The sequence below is a fragment of the Chelon labrosus genome (assembly GCF_963514085.1).
Source record: "Chelon labrosus genome assembly, chromosome: 7".
In the NCBI taxonomy this organism is placed as follows: domain Eukaryota; kingdom Metazoa; phylum Chordata; class Actinopteri; order Mugiliformes; family Mugilidae; genus Chelon; species Chelon labrosus.
The window spans coordinates 18,917,955-18,942,708 of record NC_140343.1 but is presented as its reverse complement, the minus strand read 5'-3'; the positions used below and the strand labels follow the sequence as shown (position 1 = coordinate 18,942,708).

Below are 24,754 nucleotides of genomic sequence, written 5' to 3'. Positions count from 1 at the left end.
AAAAATAAAAAATGTCAGGACATCTGTCTATGAGCTGAATAATAAGATAAACTGAGTCATGCAGTGAGACAATGACCCCAAGAATACAAGTTTTACAAAATAATGATTGAAGAAGAACAAAATCAGTGTTTTGGAATTGCCAAGTCAAAGTCTTGACCTTAATCCAATAGAAATGTTGTGGAAAGACCCAAAACAAGCAGTTCATATGAGGAAACCCACTAACATCTCAGAACTGAAGCGGTTCTGTAATGAGGAATGGACTAATATTCCTCTAAGCTGCTGTAGACAACTGATTAAAAGTTAGCAGAGATGTTCAGTTAGTTACTGCAGCACTGTCTTTCTCTGGACAGACGATTAATGCTTCCTTCTTTGAGTCATTTGTATGGCAAAGTGGTGCAAATACTTTTAAGCAGCTGTGTATGTGGCTCACCACAAGGTCAACAAGGTCGCATTTAGTCATGTGCAGTTTTGTTTGGGGCTACATTCTCAAAAAAACACGGTGGACAACACTGTAGAGATCTCAGTTTGTGACTCAGCATAGCTCTTTATTTGAGTTTCCCACCTTAAACATCTCCTTGCCCATCTTCTTCCCTCTCTCCCCGTCCTGCGGACTTGACGAAGCCGAAGGGGAGGGGGCTGAGGCGCTGGCTCCAGCACCTGAATGGCTCTCGCCGGCTGGAGTCACAGTCGTGACGGGGGTTAGTGTTTGGAACATGGCAGCAGGCAGAGTGCCCACAGGCTGGGCAGGGAGGTAGGCTGTGGGCGGGAAGGCTCCAGCTGCCATGGCTGCCCACTGCTGCTGGGTGGCAGGGAAGATGTTGGCCTGGCCCCAGATGAGAGGTTGGCCACCTGGCAGCACCTGGGTTACCGTGCCAAGAGGAGACTGGACCCCGAAGGCCAGCGGCGTCTGGGCAGCAAACGCCTGCTGGGACCAGTGACCAGGAGGTACTGCTCCCATTGTCACATAACCTGGACGTGAACAGTTAGAGATTAGAACAGTGTTTTATTTGCAAAAGAAGTAATTAGAATACCCATAGTGCATATGCTCCTCTTCTACATGCAGATCCACACACAGATAATAGCACATGCATCACCGGGTAGCACTGCCCTACTTCTGCCTGCAGCTAATGTGGTGTCTCTTAATGGTCATGGTGAACTATCATAATTACCTCCAAAATGAGGCAGAGTCATTATGAAAAGGCAGATCTCAACACACACTCATTAAAATCACTCAGACTCATCAGTGGAAGCGTGTTCTATTACACACTTGCTAGACCCCTGTGTCTGGTCTCCAGTTGTTACCTACAGGAGAGAAAGTTGACATTTAACCTCGGTGGCTGTGACACACGCAGAGGGAGAAGAAGAGAGGTGAGGAGGGGAGTAAATAAAGAGATCCAGAAAAAACTGTGCAATGTACACCAGCGCTGATGCTGTGGGAGCCGAGGAGTCTTCACTACAATCTTCTCAGCATGTTTTATTACTTCCTCTGACCGCCACAGTTGCCTCAGCCACAGGTAAATCAGACAGCATTTGCGGTAGCGAGCTAATAATGCATTTCATATTCAAAACACAACCAGCCCCACCTTCCCTTCCTCTTTCACCTCATCTACATTTCAATTCTATTCCGTCTCTATTTATCTCCGCCCCTCCTCCTTCTCCTCTTCCCTCTGCCTCTGAATCTTCTAACTCTCCAGTTCGCCCTCATCTCCTCTCTCTCCCGCTGCGTTTGTTTCCTCTTTGCTTGTAGCTGTGGTGTATTTAAGCAGAAAATGAACAAGGTCCTACCTGAGGGCACAGACGCAGGATTGAAGGGAGCAAAAAGCTCTGTGGGAGGCTGCAGGCCCTGCAAGGGGTCGAGGGTGTTGGCTGGAGAGGCGGGGGTCTGTGCAGGTGGTGATCACAAAAGGACACAGACTCATTAGAAATGCAGATATTAATTTATAAGATATAAATCACAAGGTGCGTGTGCATGGCTGCAACTCACCGATGGAGAGGTGATGTCAGGAGGCGTAGACATGTCTCCAAAAATCTCTAATTGGTTAATGTTCTGAAAATCAGAGAAAGAGTTAACTAAACACGACGGCTGCACCGTTAAACGACGTACAATTTCTGCAGCGGGTTTACGTTCCAGTGCAACATGCAACACACACTGCATGCAACACAACACTGGCTCGGTTTATTAGAGGCACCTACCTGAGTGCTGTGGCAGCAACACAGAAGAGGTAACAGAGGGGTGAGGAGAGATGGGATAATGAGATGAAATGATTGATCATGATGACATACCTACCAAGAGTTATCACAATCTTTGTCATCTGCTTCAGATAAAGAGGCTTTCAGTCAGCTGATCTAAAAGCAGACTACCACACCCCTAGCTTCATTACCGCAGCACTGTCTTCCTCTGGACAGACGATTAATGGTTCCTTCTTGTAGAAGATGTGCGGTGTGTCTCAGAGGGAACAGCTATCAAAGACAGCAGCCTTTCCATTTGATCTGAATTTGTTCTGTATCGTTCCGATTCCTTTCGCAGTCTCACCATGATCCTTCTCTGTACTATCTCCCTCTTTTTTTGTACATTAATAATATCTTCAGGCTGGTGGCAAGCGAAGGAAACTCTATTTTTAGTTGATAAAGGAATTTAAGCCTTGGATACATGGTCAGAGATTTGCATAAATCATGGATGCGGATAATTTCTTTAGAGATAATGAATGTTCTTAGAATATCTTCCCTCTCGTTCACTCTCATGGGTCACACAAAGACCACAAAGTTCTTTTCTCACCTATCAGAAAATGGATCTGTGAGCATGGGTGTTTTACAGTTGCGGGTCCGGATATGTATATATATATATATTTTTTTTTACATAGGGTTACAGAGGGTTGGGGGATAGGAAGCTGTGATACGTGCTATTGTTGCTGCATAGTTTAGCAGACAAAAACTGACGTAACAAGATAAGCATGATATCTAAGATACGCAAAATGGTGCATCCGCAAGAACTGATAACAGAATGTCCATGGGATTAAATTCACAAAGCGCGGTTAAGAAACAGTGTAACCAAAAATACAATAAATTCCTGCGGCTGTAGCTGAATGTTGTGGACGAGCACTCTGAGTCAATGACACAGAGCCTTTGCTGATGTTTTTCAAACAGAAATCAGTGGCACAGGAAAACTGCAGCCGCTGTTCAAACAGTACAGGAAGTTGGACATTTATAGACTTTCTGTCCACTATTAGTTCACCCAACTCAATATTCTTTAAATGTGTGGTAGTGGGGTGGTGAGGTCAGGTTGCTGTGACTATCACGGCGTTATGAATGCTTTATTAATGTGACGTGAGAAGCAGAACTAATGTGTCTGCAGCTGAGATGACCACTTCCTTCTGCTAAACCCATTGAACCCCACCAGTTCTCTGACAGACATTCTGACCTTTACGTCCACTGCCCTTAAAGGACCTCCGCTCGAAGCTAATGGAGAGTTTTTCTCTTGCATTGGCTTGTCCTCCCTCTTTCACACATGGGCGCATGCAGGTGTGAACGCACGAGTGCACCTATAAGGCACTCGACTTTACTCCTGCCTGGAACTGGTTACTATGGGAACAGCGAGGTAGTATGTTTTATTCATTAATGACTGAGGTCAAGAGTTGGGGGTCGCGTAACAACTAGAGAACAAAAGTTGCACAGTACAGATGAGCATGGCAAGACAAAAGTTCATCCGAGAATGCGACGAAAGAAGTAGTGCATGAGGGCTGGCAGCTAATCTGTATGTTGTACATCCTGAAATACCCGCATTTGTCTGAACCGCAACAACAAGCGTACTTGGCCTTATGTCTGTATAGCGCCTTACCTGAGTCACCAAGTCCAGGTCTAAGTCTATCAGATCTGCCACTGTCCCCTGCTGCTGCTGCTGCTGCTGCTGCTGTTGAGTTTGTTGCTGTTGGAGGGGTTGCTCATGATTATGATGATGTTGATGATGATGATGTTTGGTTTTTGTTTTATGTCCATTCTGCAATCACAACCCCAGTGTTAGATGGCGGATGGGATGTAAATGTTCTTACTCACAGTTATGTTAGTTAATATAGATACACTCAACACACAGAAAAGTAGGGTGTGAAAGAAAGGAGCGAGGTGAGGCTTTTTAAAAGAGGAATATGATGGATTGCAGGGGTTGTAGTCACAACACACACACATACACACACACACATCAAGGTTCTTCTTGCCAGACTAAGTGAAGATTTAAAGAGGTTTATGGATCATCCCTACCTTTAGTCTAAACTGCAGCACTGAGCTGGGGTTTAAACCCCATTTGTGTTTCTGTAAAGCCAGCTCCCTTGTGACAGGAACCACAGAGGGAGATCGTGAGGCAGGACGATGCAGAAAAAGGAGCTGGATTAACTAACATTCTTTATGTGAGAGCAAGGAGAGGGAGTATGTCACGGTATAGGGGAAAGAACCGCTGCATTTTGGGCAATTTAAACACTAAAACAGGACAAAACACACAAGAGAGCCGTTTTGAATTTGCCCCAGACAATTCAGGCTGTGCAAACCTCCACCACCTACATATTTTTTCAGCTAAAGTGGAATGACGATGATTCCTGCCATTCACTTCAGCAGCACTGGCACAGACAACAGGATGTGCAGATTGGCCTGGCGAAGCACAGTACAGTATTTGGGGACCGGCAATATTACTGAGCGTATTATTTCCTTTGGATGAAAGCATGAGGTATGGCCATCATTAGCCGATACTGAAAAACAATAACAGATTGCCCAATACTAATCAGTTCTGAATAGACTGCCCATTTTTCTACTGGATGTTTATCTACTGGATCGTACAGTCTCTGCTGTCTTCCTCACAAAGAGCTACTTTCTGCTTTTGCCCATTCCTCTGTCTGTCTGTCCGTCTGTCTGTCTGTCTGTCTTTCTCGACTCTCTCACTCTGTCCATCCCCGTCTCTCTCTTGCCCTTCCAATTATCCATCTGTGCCCATTATACACTCTCACCATCTCTTTGCCCGGCCCTTTATCTTTATCAGTAGAGCCGCCACCTATCAATTAGCTGTCTCCAGGGAAACGGTAATTACCTGTGCACATGTGTTCTGCATACAATTAACGCAGCCCCTTTAATTAACACCACCTTGTGGATCCCCTGCCGTGTGACTGATCACACTGGCACACACCTGAAACCCTGCTGACCTGACGCACACAAACGCCCACAAACGCCCACAAACAACAGACTCACAACCCTGAACACAACAAGCCCAGACTATGGACAGTTTTTTCTTTTCTTGCCTTGTTTGCACAGCCACAGTCACTCCTTCTCTCACTGACAGAGAAACCGTCACACCACACCACCACAGACTCACAGCGATTTTACTGTAAATTTTATTTAAACCAGGAACCAGTTAAGACTCACTAATACTTTCATTGACAGTAACGGGCGTAATGGTATCGTATCATACCACATCATAGTATCTGGGTTGAGCTAGTGGAAACGCTCTGACCTCTACATGCGGGCTCTGAGGTAGTGAGGGCTTCTGTTGATTCACCAGACTCTTTCGGGTCTTACAGGTCAAGGGTCCAGTAGATTGAAATGGCCCCATGTGTGTTTATGTTGTGTGCCTTTTATTGATTTGCCATCGTTTAAGAAGGTGACAGAGTAAACAACAGAAGAGACTGCTGTAGACAGGAGGTCACATTTCTGCCGATGGGATCATTTCATCTGAGGTGTAGTGTGCACACAGGCAAGACAGATGTCACCCAGAGCTGCTGTCCACTGTTAGTCTTTCTGCTGAGAAGACGGTGAATTTCTATTTCCAGTGGGATAAATACTAATGCCTCAATGAATAACAATGATCTCAAACCTGATAATGCCATGGGCCCAGTCAGTAATGCAGCTACTAAACGCAAAATGAGATAACCACATCCTGCTAGCAGCGTTATGTCGCTCCATACAACTAAAGTGCTTCCTCAATTACATATTTCCATCATTTTCTAAGTTTATAGCACTTAATTTACAAATTAAATGGTGATTAGAGCAGCAGAAATTTGATTGTAGCTCTTGTACAGTTAGCAAACTTGCTGGATTGTAGATGCCGCAGCCATCCCAGATTCCCCATTTCTATTACATCCAAGGTTCATCCCATGAAGAGAGCAGCTCAGCAGCCATTTACTACCCTCTGCTGCCTGGATTTATTTGATAATGAACGCATCTTCTAATCACTACATAAGTTGCCTGCCACAAAAGAAATTCTGGGATTCCTCTGATCCGGGGTTATATTTATTCTCTTTGAAAGACTGAAGCAAAAAGGACTTGAATTTGCTTTATTTAAGCCAGAATGGGAGACTAGTCCAATTGGTCGCACACAACAAGAGAGAAATGTTGGATTTGCTCACGTTCAGACACCTGCCAACACAGAAGCAATCCAAATAGCAGCATGTGTTGTGGGCTGGGTGAGGAGAGAACAGAAATACTATGGCGCCTGTAAGCCTCTTACCAAATCTGGGGATGATATGCAGCCAGAAAACTGTGAGACTGATTCCCAGACTACCAAAATGTATAGAGTGGGATTGTGACTGCCAGTAGTGACGTTGAGGAGTCCAGTTTTAGTGGTTGAAGGATAAAAGACCTACTGCAGGGGAATACACACAGAGATGGTGAGCTCTGGGAGGACTGGGGGAAAATAGGACTATGTGATACTGTGGCTACATGGGAGGAAGTGTTCGAATACAATATGCTCACGTACTCACATAACCAAACATCCCCACCCACACACATACACAGGACGGCAGCTTAGTTATTGGGAGTGTGAAGATTTTAGCAGATTAAATCAGCTTGCAATATAACCAGCACCTCTATGAGCAGATAAAGAACAGCTGAGTTACAGTGCAGCCTGACAGTGGCCAAGGCCATCTTTCATTTTAACCACTGGCCATGTGAGCTCGTAACAGGAGCTTAAATATATACCACACACACTCCAGCACTGTACACACACAAACAGTGATATAGATTTCGACTGCACTCTTACTCATCTGCATGGACAGGGTGAAGAACTGTTCAACTTCCGGAGATATAGATTTGAAAATACAATGCCATGCACATTTAAAATCTTATGTATAATTTATATCCATTAAAAGAAAGATATAACAGTCATGAAGCGTGAGTTCAGTGCAATCTGGGATAAGGTCATGCAAGTTTTTACTCGATCCACCAGTGGCAGACCACAGCCAGGCATGCTTCACTGAGCAAATTGACACGACACACACTCGGACACACGCATTATATTGGTTAACCATAAGGAGCAGGTACCACGGAGCACAAGGAGGAGGACACCAGCCACAACCACAGCTACAGCACAAGCAGTACAACAGCACAGCACACCGCATAATGCACTGGATCCCAGCAAACCTCTCAGAGGAACACAATGAATCACTATGGGGGAGATACCTTAATAGGAAGCAGAATTACTGCAATATTAAAGCTGTAGGCTGTAGAATAGGAGGGCACTGAGGGTCTGAATAATGGTGGGACAGCTGAGAGGTTTGTCTGAGACGGGGAGGCAGGCTGACGGGGTTGATCAGGCACGAGCAAACACACGGTCACTCACTGGGTGTCGCTTTGGGACGTCATAGACCCCTTCCTTCTGCTGACTGGTGGGAACCTACACAGTCGACCAATAGATTCAGAGCCTGTTACCTCTGGATTAATCAAGCAATGAAACGTTACACTGAACAGCAGTGCGACACACTGGATGCCAAAGCAACACCTTGAAACCTGACTCTCCATCAATCATATAAATATCATGTTTGCGTGTGTGTAGGGATAATCAGAATTAAAATCTGTGGAGAGAGAACTCATCTACTACGTTAATCAGCGGACTATGCAATGATGGTCTCTCTCTCTCTCTTTCTCTGGCTCTCTCCCTAATAAAGAGTGGATAAGGCTGCTTATCACACCCCCAGACATGTAATAACTCAGATTGTCACACACATCGAGACATGTAATATTTCTATGTCACCCGCACGGAAAGATTTGACAGTGTGTGTGATGAAAGAAACAATGAGCAGTGATAGGAAAATGTTCATATAGTTTTGGTTTCTCCCACAGTGACACAAGTCTCAAAATAGTTTTATTCTTCCTCAGTCGGCTGTCCTCTAATCAGACTGAGTGGTAAATGAAAAATAGCACTGATGAAAGATATGGATATCTATCTAGCACAGCCTGTCTCATTCTGTCTCCTCCTTTCAATGCCTTGTTTACTTCTTGCACATGTTTATTTCCAGAAGCTGCCATCTTTATTCATACATTAGTTCCTCTGTGGCTAGAGGCTGGCTGAGGCGCACGTTTCTTACGCCTGACGCGCGAGAGCGGGGGTTTGTTTGTGCGTGTTTTTTGTTTGTGTGCGATTGTGCGCGCGCCAGCACTCCCTCTATTTTCAATCCATTTTATTTAAAGATCAAACGAGAGGCTGGTGATTAATCTTTCTTTCCCCCGCTTTCTTTCATCTCCTCGGGAAAAGAGGAAAGGGAGGCGAGAAAAAGAGGAGGGGTCCGCCTTCCACACAGGCCAGGAATAACCTCCGCATCCCCTCCACGCACGCCGTACCCTCCCCCTCTTCATCCCTCGGAGGTCTGCCCATGTCTCAGAGGAGCGTACCCAGAGAAAGGCTCGTCTCCCTGGAGTAGCTAGCTTTAGCTGTCAAGGCCCTCTGGAGAGTGTTGGCTGGTTGTTTGCATCTTTCATTTCCTCTATCTACATTTTATGTGTAAAAACAGCAGCAATTAATTTTATGAGCAGACCAGTGTATATTTATCCCATTAAAGAGTAATGTAGCTGGTAACAACTGGCCACTAAACAGAAGATTAAATCTTTGTAGCTTAAATGCTTTTAGGAACTCCTTGTCAGCAGCTTAGCCTCGATAACTGTAGTTTAGAGCTAAAGTCAGACACAAGCAAACAAAATGAGCTTGTGAGTACCTGATAAATGCCCTCTTCTGATTGGTCACGGATCGGCTCGTGTCCCGCCTCAAACACAATGTACTACAACGTCAGCAGAGAAGGGGAGAAAGGGAAAAAAAAGAAGCAGGAGGGAAATTGGAAAATAAAGAAATTGAGAGAGAAGTCGTGAAACTGCAGAAGTGATTAGTCAGAAAGCATTGTCAATAGATTCTTGTTAAAAAGCAGCTGAAGAACAAGTCTCAGTGACACACAGAGGAGGCTTTAAGCGGAAACTGAGAAAATGAACAGATCTTTCAGCTGATCATGCACCCAGACCCATGAAGACACAGACAGACACACGGCGTCTCCTACTGTAGATGGCTTTCCATACACATCTGCGCATGTTGTACTGTTACTACACTGGACCCACACACAAGCTGTCTCCCCACAGTGCACACAGAGAGGAGCAAGCTGACTGGCTAGAAATGCAGCAGGAGACAGCAGCAATGCGATTGGTCAGGAAGTTACCTGATAGACCGGGTCCTCCAGGTCCTCCTCCAGTATTGTCTGCAGATGAGCGGTGGCAGGAAAGAGAGGGAGAGATCAAACAGGGAGAAGAAGGCAGAAGAGAGGGGAAGAGGCGGAGAGTTAAGCCGGTGGAGTAGGAAGAGTAGGCGGTAAGCACAGCAAGACATAGCAGCTTCCCAGCATTTAGATAATCATTTGGCAATCATCAGAGAGAGGAGGGAGAGAGAGACAGACTGAGAGATAAAGAGAAATTAAACAGGTGATGCAGAGAAGACAGAACAGAGGAAGGTGAAATAAGCACAATGGGCAGATGGTGCCACTGATGAAACCTAAGAATGGGTGCTCCGTGTGTCAATCTTTGATGTGTTTTTCAAGTCTTACCTGACTTGGCTGTCAAGTGTCTCTCAGATGAAGCTCATCATACTTATGGCAGACAATTAAGGAAAGGGTAACAAAACCGTAACGACAAGGAAGAGAGAGCTGGCAAGCGTACCTGGTAGACCGCCTGCTCACACTGCTTGTCTTTCTGAGCCTTCTTCTCCATCTCCTCTCTCTGCTTTATCTCATAGATGAGCTGAAACAAGTCCCGCAGGTCCAGAATCACAGGCTCGGCCTAGGAAGACAAGGACAGATTATAGACCCATTAACACCACACGCTTACGCGAGCACGGCACTGATCAGAACTCATGAATCTCAAAAAATATTCTAGTTATGTGAAGATTCAAAAACCTGCCCTACGTCTGGACAGGAGACTAAGGGCTCAGTTGGACCGAGAGGAGAGCTGCAGGAGAATATACTATCACCTCGTTCACTTTCATTTCAAAGAGAGCACTGCGTTGGCACAGCACTGCTCCTAACGCAGAGGGCTCGGGCCAAAACATTTAATGTGGCTCAGCTTTTGCCGCAACCCTGTCATCATAGCCCACACTGTTCTGTGCAGGTATACAAATGCAAACAACACCATATTTCTATTATTTGCTTTGCGCCATGACAAAGGACACAATTGTACCCTTAATCATTTTTCCAGACTTCCAAGACTCTCAACTACTGTCTCAAGTTTCAGCATCATGTTTACATCTTGTTATTGGCTACAACAGCAAGCTGCACCAACAAGATTCTTACAATCTTGCAATCAGACAAGTGATTATGGAAGAAGCCGAAAAAACAAAACACAAACAGCAAAGGAATATGTTTGCCCAAGAGCAAACTGATGATTGTATGGTATGCAGGAATGTATAGGCATAGGATAAAATAAACAATCAAAGCAATATGTTTGAAATCTTTCTTAAAAGGCCTGGCACTGACTATGCAGCGTTAGTGACTTAACTCAGAAAATGGACGTTTCAGACTATTCTAAATAAATATTGCTGTCTGTAGTCGTGATCTGAAAGCCTGGGCAAGGCACACCTACAGACTCCGACACATATCTGCAAATTCCCCACATGCGCTGTTCCTCCTCTACGTCTGGTTCAGACAGTGACAAGAGCAGATACTAGCCTCTTGTCTTACCTTGCACCACCTCTGTTGTCGGCAAATGTCGGGACAACAAATCAGTTAGATGACTCGCAAATTCCAAATACTGTCACAGCGCAACAGCAAAGACTCTACAAGTACAATGGTGTTGCAGCCGTGATCAATTATTGACTGGAGCTATGCGAGGTTCACGCCGAGTTCATAGACTGCATGCTGCCGTGCATAAAGTAGTTCTATTTTAGTGTTGTCTTTCTGCAAGATGCTCTCAGCTGTCTATTGCTCATGACAGACACACTGGGGTAAACGGTCTCTCCTACTGAGCCAACAGTGAAACATATTGTCTCAGTCTCAGATTCAGATCTCCTTTGCATTTCACAAACTTGCTCTAATTTCCATATTTTCTTGTCTTTCCACTTGCATTTTTATTTTTTTTGCTTTTCCCTGAACTTCTAGGTAAGCGAAGGCACCGAGAGCCAAAAAAAGCAATTGAATTTTAAAAACTGTGGAGACGAGTGGGCAGCTCATACGACCACAAAGCTGAGACAACGATGGTTCAGCACTCTTGAATCAGATGACTAACTCATAGCCTACGGCAACACGGAAAAATGATTCCAACGAAAAATAGTAATAAAGACTTTCACTGCAGATGTGCTGTTCTACTAAAATCTGCACTGTTCAGGATTTAAAGGTAAGACGAGCCTCCAATCCAACTGAATATTAATGCAATGGATTCTCCCTGCATGCTCAAATTAAATTCAGGTGTTGGTTATTGGCAGAATATCTCCAGGATATTCCTGAATTTATTTCTTGGTATATTAGGTTTGCTTAAACCTGTCTTGCCTGAATTTAATTCAGTTAGCGATTTTCTATATTTCCTAAACCAACTTTCAACAACCTCCAGAGGATGTGTGTTAAGTACATGCAGTTACAACAGTGATTACATAGTAGGGAACAGCAGCACTTATAAAGTATCTGTGACTCTTCAGAGACTGAGTCCTTCATTTATTGAATCCTAGCGCGACATGAACTTAGTTATGGAATATTTTTGTCCGGGGAGGGCTGACAGATATTTGGATAGTCAGAATAGCAAATAAAACAAGCAAGAAATACTAAAAAGTATTTTGATACAGCCTCCATTTGGATAGTAATCAATGAGAATAAATGAGACGTTAAATAGCATTGTATACCCAGAAATCTAAAATGTACATTTGAAATGTTCCTTCCATGTGGCACATTAAGTTTTCTAAATGTTAAAAAGCATTTGGCTGGAACTTTTCCATTAGAGTGGATATAAAGCTTGTGCCAAAACACCAGTGAGTCAACACTTCTAGAGAATGTCTCACCAACGATGGCTGAACCCCCTTTTTTATATTATTTTTCTTTTGGTGTCCCTGTAATTGTCTTTTTATGATGACTGTCTGAATGTTTTTCAAGGTCTCAAAACAGGATTTAATAACTGCAGATGTAATTGCCAAAGTTTTGTTCTATACCAACACTAAATAGCCTTTGAACTCTCTGTGCCCTTCCTACAAACTGGAAGATTGGTTTTGTAACAAACAGACCCATCCATATTAATTACAACTGTAAGTTTTGAGAAAGTTATAACAATGACTTTGAACTAAGAGCGTGTCTACGCAATCCTTTCCTACACAATTAGGGTCCTTCCATCTGCACTAAAACTGTCTTAATAAATTGTCTTCCTTGTGCTAAGACTTTGAGTTGAGTGGTAAGCCAATTACTTTAGAACGTAACCCTAAATTGGCCTTTTCAGAACAACCTTAACTCTTATTCTTCAAGACGACAGAGACGCATTGTTAATTGACATCAAAGTGGTTACTTTCCAATTACAGCCTCAGCAATAAGCTCTGCGAGTCTACCCCTCTTATTGTCTGCTCCACAACTAATAGTCTGAGTGCAAGTGAAGGCTGGTTCAAATCCTGAAAACCGGAGAGAAATATAATTATGACCTTTCGTCAGGCACACATCAGGTAAATGGCAGCTTAGCTGACGGATTAGATCTCAGCTCTGTGCTACACTGTTAGGCAGAGTAATATTTGATGATCAACCATTATTTGAGTGTTGCTGGTGTGTTTGTGAGTACAGACCTGGGTGTGTAAGTGTGTGTTTGTGTGTGTCGTTCTAAGTCAAAGAGCCACGGTTCGTGGCCCTGGGAGGATGGATATGCCATTAGAGCTGGTGACACACACTCAAACCCTCATCGACTCACTATGGGAAATCAATAAGGCTTCAGAGCGAGCCAGCTGGATCCAGACTAAACAAGCCAGGGACATAGATACAACAACAGCAACAGCAATCATAACATGTCCAAAAGAGGTATTCTATTTAATGTCGAGAATCCTGCTGTAGGACTGAACCTGAACCCTTCAATACACACTAAATCTAAAGCTAGGGGTTACAAAGTAAACAGTTTGCTTGATGAACGACATAAAGCCGCATGAGCTGCTGTTCAAGTGTCCTTATCTAAATGTCAAGAGGTTTGTGCTGCTGAGAAAAGGCCCTGATGAATCATACATTAACCTACACACAAAGGGCACATGATGAAACACGCTAAGCACATAAATGCACAAACACACATGTACAAATACTGACCGACTGTGCGGTTTTGACAGCCATAAAGCGGTGGTTCCCTTCCTTCCCGCAGACATAGCCGAAGGCTCGGTGGTCCGTGGTGTCCTTGGCAATGTAGGAGATCTCGTGGACCGCATGGTGGTGTTGGAGGATCTGCAGCAGAGCGTGACGCAGGATGAGTTTGAAGTTGTGCAGAGACAGAAAAGTAACAGAGCACTTTATACTCTCCGCCTCTTCCCCTCTCTTCCTTTACAGAATCAGAATCAGCTTTAATGGCCAAGTATGAACACATACAAGGAATTTGTCTCCGGCAACTTTTCTCTCTAGTACAGAAGCATCTTAAATAAGTGAAATAAAATACATCGAACTTTATTCAACTCTATGTTGCGTGGCCTTGGCGTAGACGGTCATAATAGATTTGAATAGGACCCTACATGTTCCTTGAGACTGATGCACTTAGTAAATCCTTGTTGTTAACTGAACTGATTGCTTCTCTTCAGTAATATGTAAAGTGCTTAATGAAAATAATGGATTTGTTACAATTATAAGAGAAAGGTGTACAAAAACCATTGTAATAGAAGGTTGGGAACATTAACTCACTCATTCACAGATTCACTTTTCCAAAAACTTGTGGGAATCAGAAAAAACAAATCTCATGCAAACTCCCCAAAGTGTACACACAAAGACAAAACACTCACACAGAGACCTTGTATCCTGTATTAAACTGTTTCTAGCTCCCTGCCCTCTCTAGTTTAGTCTGGGCGGGGAGTGCCAAGCTGGCATTGCCCGTGGCAGATGGCACTGTTTTTCCTGAGGACAGAGGGGAGATCAGTGACAATCACAACTCGGCAAGCTGTCGACTTGATCACTTCATCTGCGCCCTTGCTCACAACACGCACACACAAACACGCAAACACAATGCGCAACTTAATATGCAACAGCCCTCTGTTAAGTCACACTAAATGTCTGCTTTGTTGTTATTGTCTGTGCCAGCTGCATGCTGGGAGCAGAGACACACAGTCAAAATAATGACCCAGTAGCCCTTGAGTGCATGCTAGGGGTTGTCACTCTGTACATCAGAGGCTAAACACACACATCTGTTCTCTCTGAAGCTATTCCAGAAGTGAGACATGGTGGAGAAGAGTGACAACGGTTAAACATGGGGCCACTGACACACACTGCACACATGCACACCCACACACACACACACACACACACACTGAGAGGCTCAGCAGGAACAGATAATCATTGTATGAGTCATGTCTTCTAAATTTAATAACTGGAGTAATGATTATTATTATCACCTCTGATTGATCTGAAAATGACAGCTAAGGCCGAGCATGTGCACGCATACACACACACACACAAAAAAAAACACATCGACACAGACACACACGCTCAGCTCATTTGCAGAGGTTATTGAATTATCTCTGGGTGGGTGGTGAGGTGACAAAGAGGGACACTGATTCAAACAGAGCAGAGATTTAAATGACTGTATGATTTCAGCTGCTCCTCTTCATCTTAGTACAGCTTAAACAGTACCAACAGTTCACACATACAACAAAGACTTTTATTGTGGTTGACTTCTGGTCTTTAGACTCTGCCACCTTTCTGGAACAAACTTAATTCAACAGGTGGATGCAGGGAGAATGTTATTTGGATGAAGTGATGCACCTAGTCTTTCATGTGTGCTGTATTTTACAGCTATGATACTGAAAAAGCACCAGAACTGCTGAAATCTACTTATTGTAAACATTTCATTGAAAAAAATTATTTTCAATGTGCTCCATATTCCAGTGTACTCCAGAACACTGTGCTAGCTAAAGAGAAAAATAAAAATGAATGGTGAGTACTTGCATTTGGACGTATCAAGGTATAAACACTTCAAGACTAGATGTTGAATATTAGCAATCTTGGGCTCTAACGCTACTTGCATACTTAAGACAGGAACAATCTATCTATATGGAAACTATGAGACATTTCCGCCAACAAGACTGTGGCAAAAACATTCCTAAGGTTTCTGTAGCATCTTTCTCGGTAAAGTCTGGACAGAACAGTGAGATTTAAACCCATAGGGAGAGTGTTGCTGGAGCAGACATGTCTGGCAGCTTCAACTGTCAGATGTTGCTCAGAGTTGCTTAAATAGATGCACTCTCTGGGGAAGCTGATTGTTTGCAAAAACAGGTGGGTGTATCAGAAAAGTCGATACTGACTGTGTGCTCGCTCTTTCTCTCCAGCACTGTTGATATGCACCACCAGTCTGTCTCTTACAACCTCTCACACACACACACACACACACACCGCGTCACTGCCTCTGAGGGACTGTGGGCAGCGTGCCCTTCAGCAGTTGCTGGCCACTGAACCAAGATATTCCCTGTTATGCTGGGAGTGAGGAGGGAGGAGGAGAGTCAGCAGGACACCGCCCGTTTCTCCTCCCTGATCTTCACATCACCCTCCTGGAGGGCAGACTTCATCAGTGGGCCTGCAGTGGCTGTTCCGTCTCCAGCCAGTAGGACAGGACTGAGATTAGCACTTAGTTTGAAGTTTAATTAGTTCCTCGCAAGAGGTACGACTGCTGTGATGGGATGTTACTGACAGAGAGCTCTCCGTCATTGACACACAAACACATAAGATGGACTGGACCTTTAAATATTCTAATTCTAACTGACAGTTCACTGAGCTGTCAGAAAAACTGACTTATTTTCTCACACAGCTTCTTACTACAGGACCACACAAACACAACCTTAGAATAGTTCAGTGATGGTTACCTGTCTCTCCTGAGCGGGAAGGCATAAGTTACAGAAATCTTCTGTGACCCCATAACTGAATCAAAGGTGAATTATGGTTATGCACTAAATAAAGTGTGCTTTTAAAAAGCAGCGTCATTTTACTGTTCAAAGCAGATTTTTAGAGAGAAAACACAACTTTAACTGTGTTACATTTGTAGACAGTCATCACATTACTTATATATTGATTTGTTATATTTTGCATTCATTCACATTCCTAAGAAAGAAGTTGGTATTCTGGACCAAAGGCCCTGTCCCCTCCTAACTCATAGCAGAATAATGGCTTAAACTACAGCCAGAGATTCAGGTGATGGACAGCCACAGATGGCTTTTCTCAGGGACAGTATATTTGAAGAGGTGAACACATCTGTAAATAATAGATGAAACACCATCTGATTCTCTGCCAGTGTAGCTAAATTGGGCTATCTGATATCATATTTTAAAAATACAATATATTCATATTCACTTTAGACATGCAGTAGTACTGTAAATGTTTTAGTCCACTCATTCAAAAATTAATTTTGGTCATTGTCATTCTAACTATCGGATGTTTGAGTTTCACTGTACAGGGAGCTTATACTTAAAGTGGAAAAGGTTTTCTGAGTTGACTGTAAGTTTGACTTCACTGCATGTATCTGCAATCAATTCAAACAGATTCTGAATCATTTTATTTTTCTCCATAAACTAGTAAATCAGGATGGCTTTCATCTGTCTTTTACTACGTGTAAACACAGAAGGAAAGTCATTACTAAAATGTGTAAACCTTGGCACATGATCCGATAATTTCCTAATCAGACACACTCACTTTGGTTAAAGGTTCAAATAAGCACAGAAGAAGTAACAGAAACCATGCTCGGATTTAATGTCTAAACACGTCCTTTCCTATTCACAGTTCATGCCTCCACACTCCAGCAGGACTTTTTCTGTTTCCTTGCCTTGTCCTCGGTGCTGAGAGGTGGCTGATGAAACTACGATGCCTCGCTGAGAACAATTCCCGTTTGATTCATGGTTAATCCCTTCAAGTTTCACCCTTGGTTCATGTCAGCCTCTGATCTCGACCCCTTTCATTCGTCTATCCCCACCTTCCAATTAACACTGAAAATGGGATGGGTCTTTTTCAACATACAATGACAGTGTATCTGAGAGGGCGCAAAATTAATGTATAGAAGAGTGTGGCTTTGATACCTGTGTATTTCATTGCATAGACCTTTCTGTTGGTTGAACTGGATTAATTTGATCTCTCTGATGTCATTCTCTGAGGGAGCAGCAGGCAGGCTGACAACCTCAGCCCTTCACTCTTCTTCTTGACCTGACATGGTGCAGTGGCCCTACTGAGACTGAGCTTGGAGAGGGCAGGGCTCACGTGGGTCTAGGTGTGTCTGCATGTATGTGTGTGTTGAGAGAGAGGCTGACAGAAAGAGAGACATGCTGGCCTGCCCTCTGTTAGATTAATGTTTCCCCTCTTCTTCTCCTCCATCTCAAGCGCCACCTCCATCCATCCCGTGCGACCTTCCCTCCTCCAAGCGAGAGGCCATCCATCCATTCGCTCAGCCATACATCCATCCGCCCATCTGGCTGACTGATGCACAGGAGGGGAATGAGACTGTCAAGATCCCTGAACCTCAGCAGAGTCATTCTCTCTTTCTCTGTCTCCCTCTCTCCTTCCCTCCCTCCCTCCCTAGCCATTAGGAGTGGCTGAAGGACTGATAGTAAGGACAGCATATCTCTATACTTAATATTAATGTGAGGAGACAGAGGACAAGGTCTCCCTGTAGAGAGCTTTACTTTGACATATGCTTACTGATTATTCACCTATCCCTCTAACTCTGTTTCAGTCTGTCTCTGCCCCTCAATCAAATCCTTCTTCTATCTGTTTATCCTTGTCTCCCCTTTCCTTCTCTTACTCCCTTTTCTTTCTTTCTTCTCAGCTTATTTTAGTTATTTTCCTCTGTGTTGGCCATTGTAGAAATTTTGATGCATCAAGGATGAGATTGTTATGAAACGAGTCCTTACAGTGATAGATGAGAGTGGCAGTATCCAATATGGCCACCATGTGGGTGGCCACGCCTTATTGTGCTGCATGTCAGATGAGAGGCACTTTTACTGCTGGGTACGCACGTGCACACATACACTGTCAGTGACAATGAGCTCCAGTCGAATTATAAATCTGAGGCTTACCATGTCAACCACCAACACCTGGTGTATGAGCAGCATCATATTACAGTGGACTACTCAAGACAGGAGAGTGGAGTGAAAGACAAATGCACATCACACACACAACATCACACTATACTGTGTTTTGAAATTAAGGCTGTTTTGCTCTGGCTGCCAAAATATATCTAAAAACTCACATGCACAGACGATCTCAGCAGAACGCAGCGAGCAATCTGTGCCAAACACCTTAAAATCGATTTTTAAAGATTGATTTTTAGAAGTTTCTAGGATTTAATGGGGCACTAATTCTTTGCCATTAACGCAAAAAGAAAGCAAATCGGCCTGTTTAGGGACCCTATATTCTGGGGAATGCATGCATTATATTTCTTGCTCAAGGATACAATGACAGGTATGGGCAGTTGGGGCACTGAACCTTGATAACACCTATTAGAGGGTCCTTGAGAGAGAAAATCAAATTGCTTGGCACTTTTGGTCACTTTCCCTTGAGCTACAAGCATACTCATCCTGCAAGCACATTTGATAACTGGATTCTTTTGAACATAGAGTGCCCTCTATTTATGGTTGCTCCTATATATCTTTATTTTATTTAAATGGACTGTGGGGAATGACAGTAGATGGACAGAGAAGTCTAGCCAGATCCCATCGGTCAAACATAAAAGCAGCCATGTAAGAAGGAAAACGCATAATCTTGGAGCACAATATGGAACCAGTGTTGTCGCTGTTTGCACAGAGGCAGACAATAGGATAGCCATGTTCTCTCATCTACTGAGGCCTTGTTCTCAGGGTTTCAATTAGGGCCTCCTGATTTCCCCAGTGGCCCCTCCTGCGCATGGAGATGCCTCATTAACAGAGGAAACACAAATACGTGCACGCACACACACGCACGCACACACAGAAATTCTGCATGCAGTAGAGAACACGAACGCAACGAAACGGACCCACTTTGGCTTCAGAGCTTACCCCTGACTTCTCATCAAAAATCTTGATCCCTCCGAAGGAAACTGTCAGAAACACCTTCTGTTTGTGTTCTCCTTTAGACCGCGCTGCTGCAGCGATACCCTGAGGAAAGGAAGACAAACACAAAGACATGGCGCAAACAAACACATTAGAAGCAGAACAGGAGTACATGTGCAGTTTGGCGGGAATGTCCACGAGGAGCGTCTCCCTGGGTGTCTGTCTAAAACACCGTTTTCTTTTTGGATTATGCATTTTTCTCACACTTGTCAGTAAAGTTCTCTACAAAATCAGCGATAAGTTTTACACATTGGCATTGCTTTATAATCAGCCAGCCAATAGAGAGAAATTTGTGAAGATTTGGAAACTTTTTGGAAGATTAAGTAGTGAATTATTTATCCATCCTCCAATATTTGGAGCACCAACCAAGCGGTACAACATTAAAGAATATATTTGAGAGTAAAGGCAGGAAAAATAACTTTTCAGACCAAAACTTCTTTTCAGACCACAGTTAAGAAATTACCATTTGTTTTACTTTTCAGTATATTTTTGGAACTCACTTGTGTAGAAAAATACTTATCAACCAAAAGCTGAACAGCCATTATCAAGCTAGTAGCTTATAGCGTGGTGAAAGCCTTTGTGGAATATGTCACTTTATGACAACACAACTGCTTGAAAGCACTGAACACTGCATAATGACATGCTGGTGATTTATATCTATAAGTGTTTCTAAGGGTGGAAGGTCCCCTTAATGCACCCCACCTCCCATTTGCATAGGTGAGTCACATAACGGAAAGAGAGGAGCGAGAGATATGCAGCAATGAAGGAGTCGGGCTGGAAAAGGGAGGAGCAGTATGAAAGAAGAGGTGGAGAGATCAGAGAAAAAGAGTTGATGGATTTCCTGTCTGAATAAATGAGGAGGAGGGAAGCTGTTTGATCAATGAGCTGTCTATCCTCTGCTGACCCTTACAGGTCTCCGCTGGATAGAGTTCTCACTACACGTAAACAAAACGTAACTGTAATTTTTTCCACTTAAACATCCCCTGCAGTATGAGACAATGAGAGCGTTTCCAAACTATTTCAGCATACACTTGTGGAGAAAAGATGCAAAAATCTAGGGCTTTGTTTAAGGATGCGACTGTTTAGGGAACATTTCAGCATTTTTGAGCCGTTACAAGTCTGTTTTTCACACCGCAATCACTTAATTCACAAAATGAAGTAGTTGATTAGAAAGTTATTTATAAATGAATACAAAATGGTCTGTTTCTCCTCATCTTCATCCTCGCTCATCTCCCTCTCACCTTTCATCCACATTATTCCCCTCCTATACTCTCTCCTCTGCTAACTGCCCCATCTGTCTGCCTCTCCCTCTAATTGTTCCTGTCCTTGCAAATGAGACATTCACCCCATTCCCCTTCTCATCCATATGGCTAACCTCCTCACTCCCTCTTGCACTGATCATCGTCGTCCCTATAAATGATAACATCTCCATTTTTTATGTTTCTCCTTCCACCTCTCTCCTCTGGCAATTTGCAAAGAAAAAGCGTGCACGCACATGCAGAGGCACAGCTATTCTGCCATGTACGCTACATGCATATTTAAATTTTAAACTTGTGCATATGCATGAAGACTATTTATGGACATGAAAACTGCGATTCCGACTGATGTTCTGTGTTTGTTTGTTTTGTTTTGTGTTTTTTGTTTTGTGAGGAACTTCTTATAGCTGTAGGCAACCATGCTCCATTCTCTTTGGGAATTGAAGTCGTCCAGATGTTATAATTTCTCAGTACAAGCATGGAAAGTTCACAGTATTTCCTCTAGTAGTGACCTGGGCTTTATTTACCTCAACTGCAACTCTCTGAAGCAGACTTCTATTAGCATCCCTTTACATCTAATTGTCTCTGTTTGATGAGTATAACTGGCCACATTTTAGTGCAAAGCCTAATCCACTACCATTGTATTGTTAAAGTTAACAGCAGCACTGTAGCTGCATCAAATTAAAAAGGCCTCCTGCACTCCAGTGGATAGAAACACCTCATTTTTTCTTTTTTTAGCAGGGCTTTTATTGTGAAATTTTTGCATGCGGGCCATATGCAACAGCAGTAGGACGGGATTAAAGGATGACAAAGAACACATATCCACGCACTGTGACTGAAATAGGACAATAATATTTGAGATGAGTAATCCAGAACAACAAACTGTTGTAAACACCATGACTATATTGTTGAATTCATTAAATTAAATCTGCAGAAATGTATCATAACCCTAACTGGCACACATGCACATTATATGAGAGGCACCCTTGTAATATTCCCTGGCCTGTATTTAAGCCTGCCATTATCTAAAACCTTGCTTCTAACTGACTATTATTTAATTGAGGAAATTTTGCATCTCTGTAACAAGCTTTAAGCCGTTAATAAGAGTGAGTCAAATCTTCATTAACAGAGAAAAAAAGGAGAAGAAAGACTTTTCTTACCTTGAGCTTCATCATTGAGTCCTGGCAGAGTCTGTCTCCACGGGCGGCAGTGACCTCGTCCAGGCCGATGAGCTTGGCCTTGTAGCGGACGCCATCACCCTTAAAACGCCTGATGAGAGTCGCCTCGCTGCGATCCTGCCCTGTGGACACAAACACACGCACACACTCACTCTGCAGTCTACAGTACATCTTCCAGTCAAGGACCTCAATCTGCCTCAGACCAGTGCTATTACCTCAGGGTCATCAATTACATAGACCACAAAAGACTTCAAGAGTAATCTTTCAAAACACCAACAAAAACCACAGTACAGGTTAAAGCGACTGATGTTAGCAACGTCTTGTTACACGGTTAATTCATATTGCAGGCAATCAGCTGTGGTATCATATGAATGGCACTGGTCAATACACTCAGACGTGTGAATCAATGACGTTCAGCAGGACGAGGATGAAATAGTGACTGTGCCCCTCTGCGTCCATTACCCATGCCAAATAACGGGGTGACATTTTGCTCTTATCTCCCCTGTCTCCTGCAGTCCTCCCTCTCTCCTCACTCGCTATTGTGCCCCAGATTGTCGGCATTGTGTGCGTACATTAGAGAGTGTCGGCCATGGCTCGCATGTGTTGACCTTGCTCTTGTCCAGGAAGTCTCTGTGTTATCTCCCATGTTCCTCTTCACACACAAAACGGAGCAGAGAATTTGAGAGTGGCCGCTTATAAGGCTGAACAAAAAAAAATTTGCGTCATGTTATCTCTCTTTTTTTTATTCATCCTGTCTTTATCACTGAAGTGCAGTGTGCAAACATTAAAATTTTTGCACAGGAAAACACTGGTGCACGTGTCTTTGCATTGTGTGTGTGTGTGTGTGTGTGTGTGTGCGCGAGTGAAAGACCGCAAGAGTGATAGCGAGAGGGAGAGGCATAATGATAATGCAGCATATTCAGATAATATATTGAGGCATTAGGTCTGTACTCTATAACAGCGTGGTGACTCTTGGAAGGTCATACTCGGAGTGATGGAGAGGTCCCACTCCTCCTTTCTTCCTTCTTCCACATTCCCTCCATTCACACAGTCCCTACAGCATTGCAGTATAATAGAAATGAGTCCTTTAACAAGCAGCATATTATGTGGTGCTATTGAATCATCGTTGTCCAACACTAATCTCCCACCTCCCTCGACTTTGCCCGCTTGCACACATTTGAACACACACACATATGCTCATTTGTAGAGCTGTATTTGCATCATCTGAGTAAATAATATTCACACTTATTTTTAGAGGTTGGACCGTACTTAAGGATATTTAAGACTACAAAAGACCTAATTACCACACAGCACAGCGAGATACTTGTGCTGGGTTAGCCCCGTGTTAATAGTCCTGAGCTGTGTTAGCCTCAAATAACAAGTTTTATAAGTGCAAGGCTGCCAGAATTCATGTTTGTGAACATTAATTTGGTGAAAATCCTTGTCCCATGTGAAGAGAAACTGGGCAAACTTAGACCTACACACTCAGAAATGTGATTTGGTTGAACTCATACTGTACCTCTGAATTATTGAGCAGACTCAGACCTACTTGGGATAAATCACAACTGTTTGCCTCAAAGTCCTGAAAGACAAAAGAGCTGAAGCATATCTGTCCTTATTCTGGAGACAGTGAGAGAGAACAGCCATCGCTAATGTGTCACGTCTCAGTTGGACTGAGATGAGAGTAAGCGATTAAACCACTCGAGGTTTGTCCTGTTCAAAGCGGAGATGCTCATTTGAAGCCATTTAAATATTGCCTTCATTAAAGTTGAAACCGTCTAGTGAAATATGGAAAAATGCACACATAAACTCAGCAGCTGCGGTGACCCCCCCCCCAAACTCATAATTTCCCAGGAAACATGCCTCCGCTGCCTGTGAGAAACACATTCATAATTCTTTCACATTCAAACACGAACTGTCTGTCACGAAACACAATTGCTTTAAATCTCCGCTCGTGGAAACAAGCCGGGAAAGTTTAATGTGATATGACAGATAAAGTTAAAAATTATGTTGCTTTTTTATAGCCACCAACAAGAATTAAAGCCGCCTGGGGGACATGTCTTGTAAACAAAAGTTCTGTTTACATTCACTGTTACTCACAAAAAGTAATTATTGTGTGTATCCTTGAGGTCTGACAAGTTTCCTGAGTGCCTCTTTCCTCATGAAACATTTGTAAAGTAGATTTTTTTTTTCTTCATTACATCAAATTTTGCATACTTTTCCTCTGTGTTTACTAGCTTGCAGTCTTCTTCCTTTCCTTTGTTAATCACTGGAGATGCGTGCAGGATGCAGCGTGTCTATGCCAACTAGTCACGCTGTAGTTTACATCGGTCTGTCCAGACTCAAATAATACACTGCATTTAGTGAAGAAAATATATAACTCACTTACAGTATAAGACATTTAAGTAGCAGCTGATCAAAAGCTTTAGCTTGATTAGTTCCTTCAGTGTTAATCCCAAAGTAGATTTAATAAATAGTTAGAACAAGCTGATACTGTCCGTCAGTGGATAATCATTGAAACGAAGCTACTTAAGGAAAAAAAAAAAAATGTGATGTTAGATATTTTTAAGATAGAAATGAGGACAGCTACACTCATTGTGAAACAAAGACTTTTTTTGCCTGAGTTTACTTGAAGCTACTACATTTTATTTTCGTGTGGGGGAATTCTGGTCTGGAATCGATCTGTTCATAATTTATTATGGATGTCTTTATGTGGGGATGGACAGAAGAGTAACAGAGATATCCACTATTGCGTTTGTTGTAAAATATACTGACAGTGAAATAACATTAAAGGACGAACATTTAACAGCGATTGTCGAGAAGCATGAGTCACT

The 24,754-nt window shown here is 43.1% G+C and overlaps 1 protein-coding gene across 1 annotated transcript in view; it reads right to left on the bottom strand.

The window, feature by feature from the left end:
• The window catches only part of dab1a (DAB adaptor protein 1a), a gene marked incomplete at both ends in the record, with an annotated part of 43,766 nt that overhangs the window by 6,048 nt on the left and 12,964 nt on the right, over positions 1 to 24,754 (bottom strand). The window contains 10 exons of the mRNA XM_084548811.1: positions 563 to 969; positions 1,786 to 1,882; positions 1,985 to 2,047; positions 7,592 to 7,645; positions 8,961 to 9,023; positions 9,450 to 9,488; positions 9,943 to 10,062; positions 13,533 to 13,664; positions 19,433 to 19,531; positions 21,903 to 22,042. Of these exons, the coding sequence (XP_084404937.1) occupies positions 563 to 969; positions 1,786 to 1,882; positions 1,985 to 2,047; positions 7,592 to 7,645; positions 8,961 to 9,023; positions 9,450 to 9,488; positions 9,943 to 10,062; positions 13,533 to 13,664; positions 19,433 to 19,531; positions 21,903 to 22,042 (1,214 nt within the window). The remainder of the gene's footprint in view (positions 1 to 562; positions 970 to 1,785; positions 1,883 to 1,984; positions 2,048 to 7,591; positions 7,646 to 8,960; positions 9,024 to 9,449; positions 9,489 to 9,942; positions 10,063 to 13,532; positions 13,665 to 19,432; positions 19,532 to 21,902; positions 22,043 to 24,754) is intronic.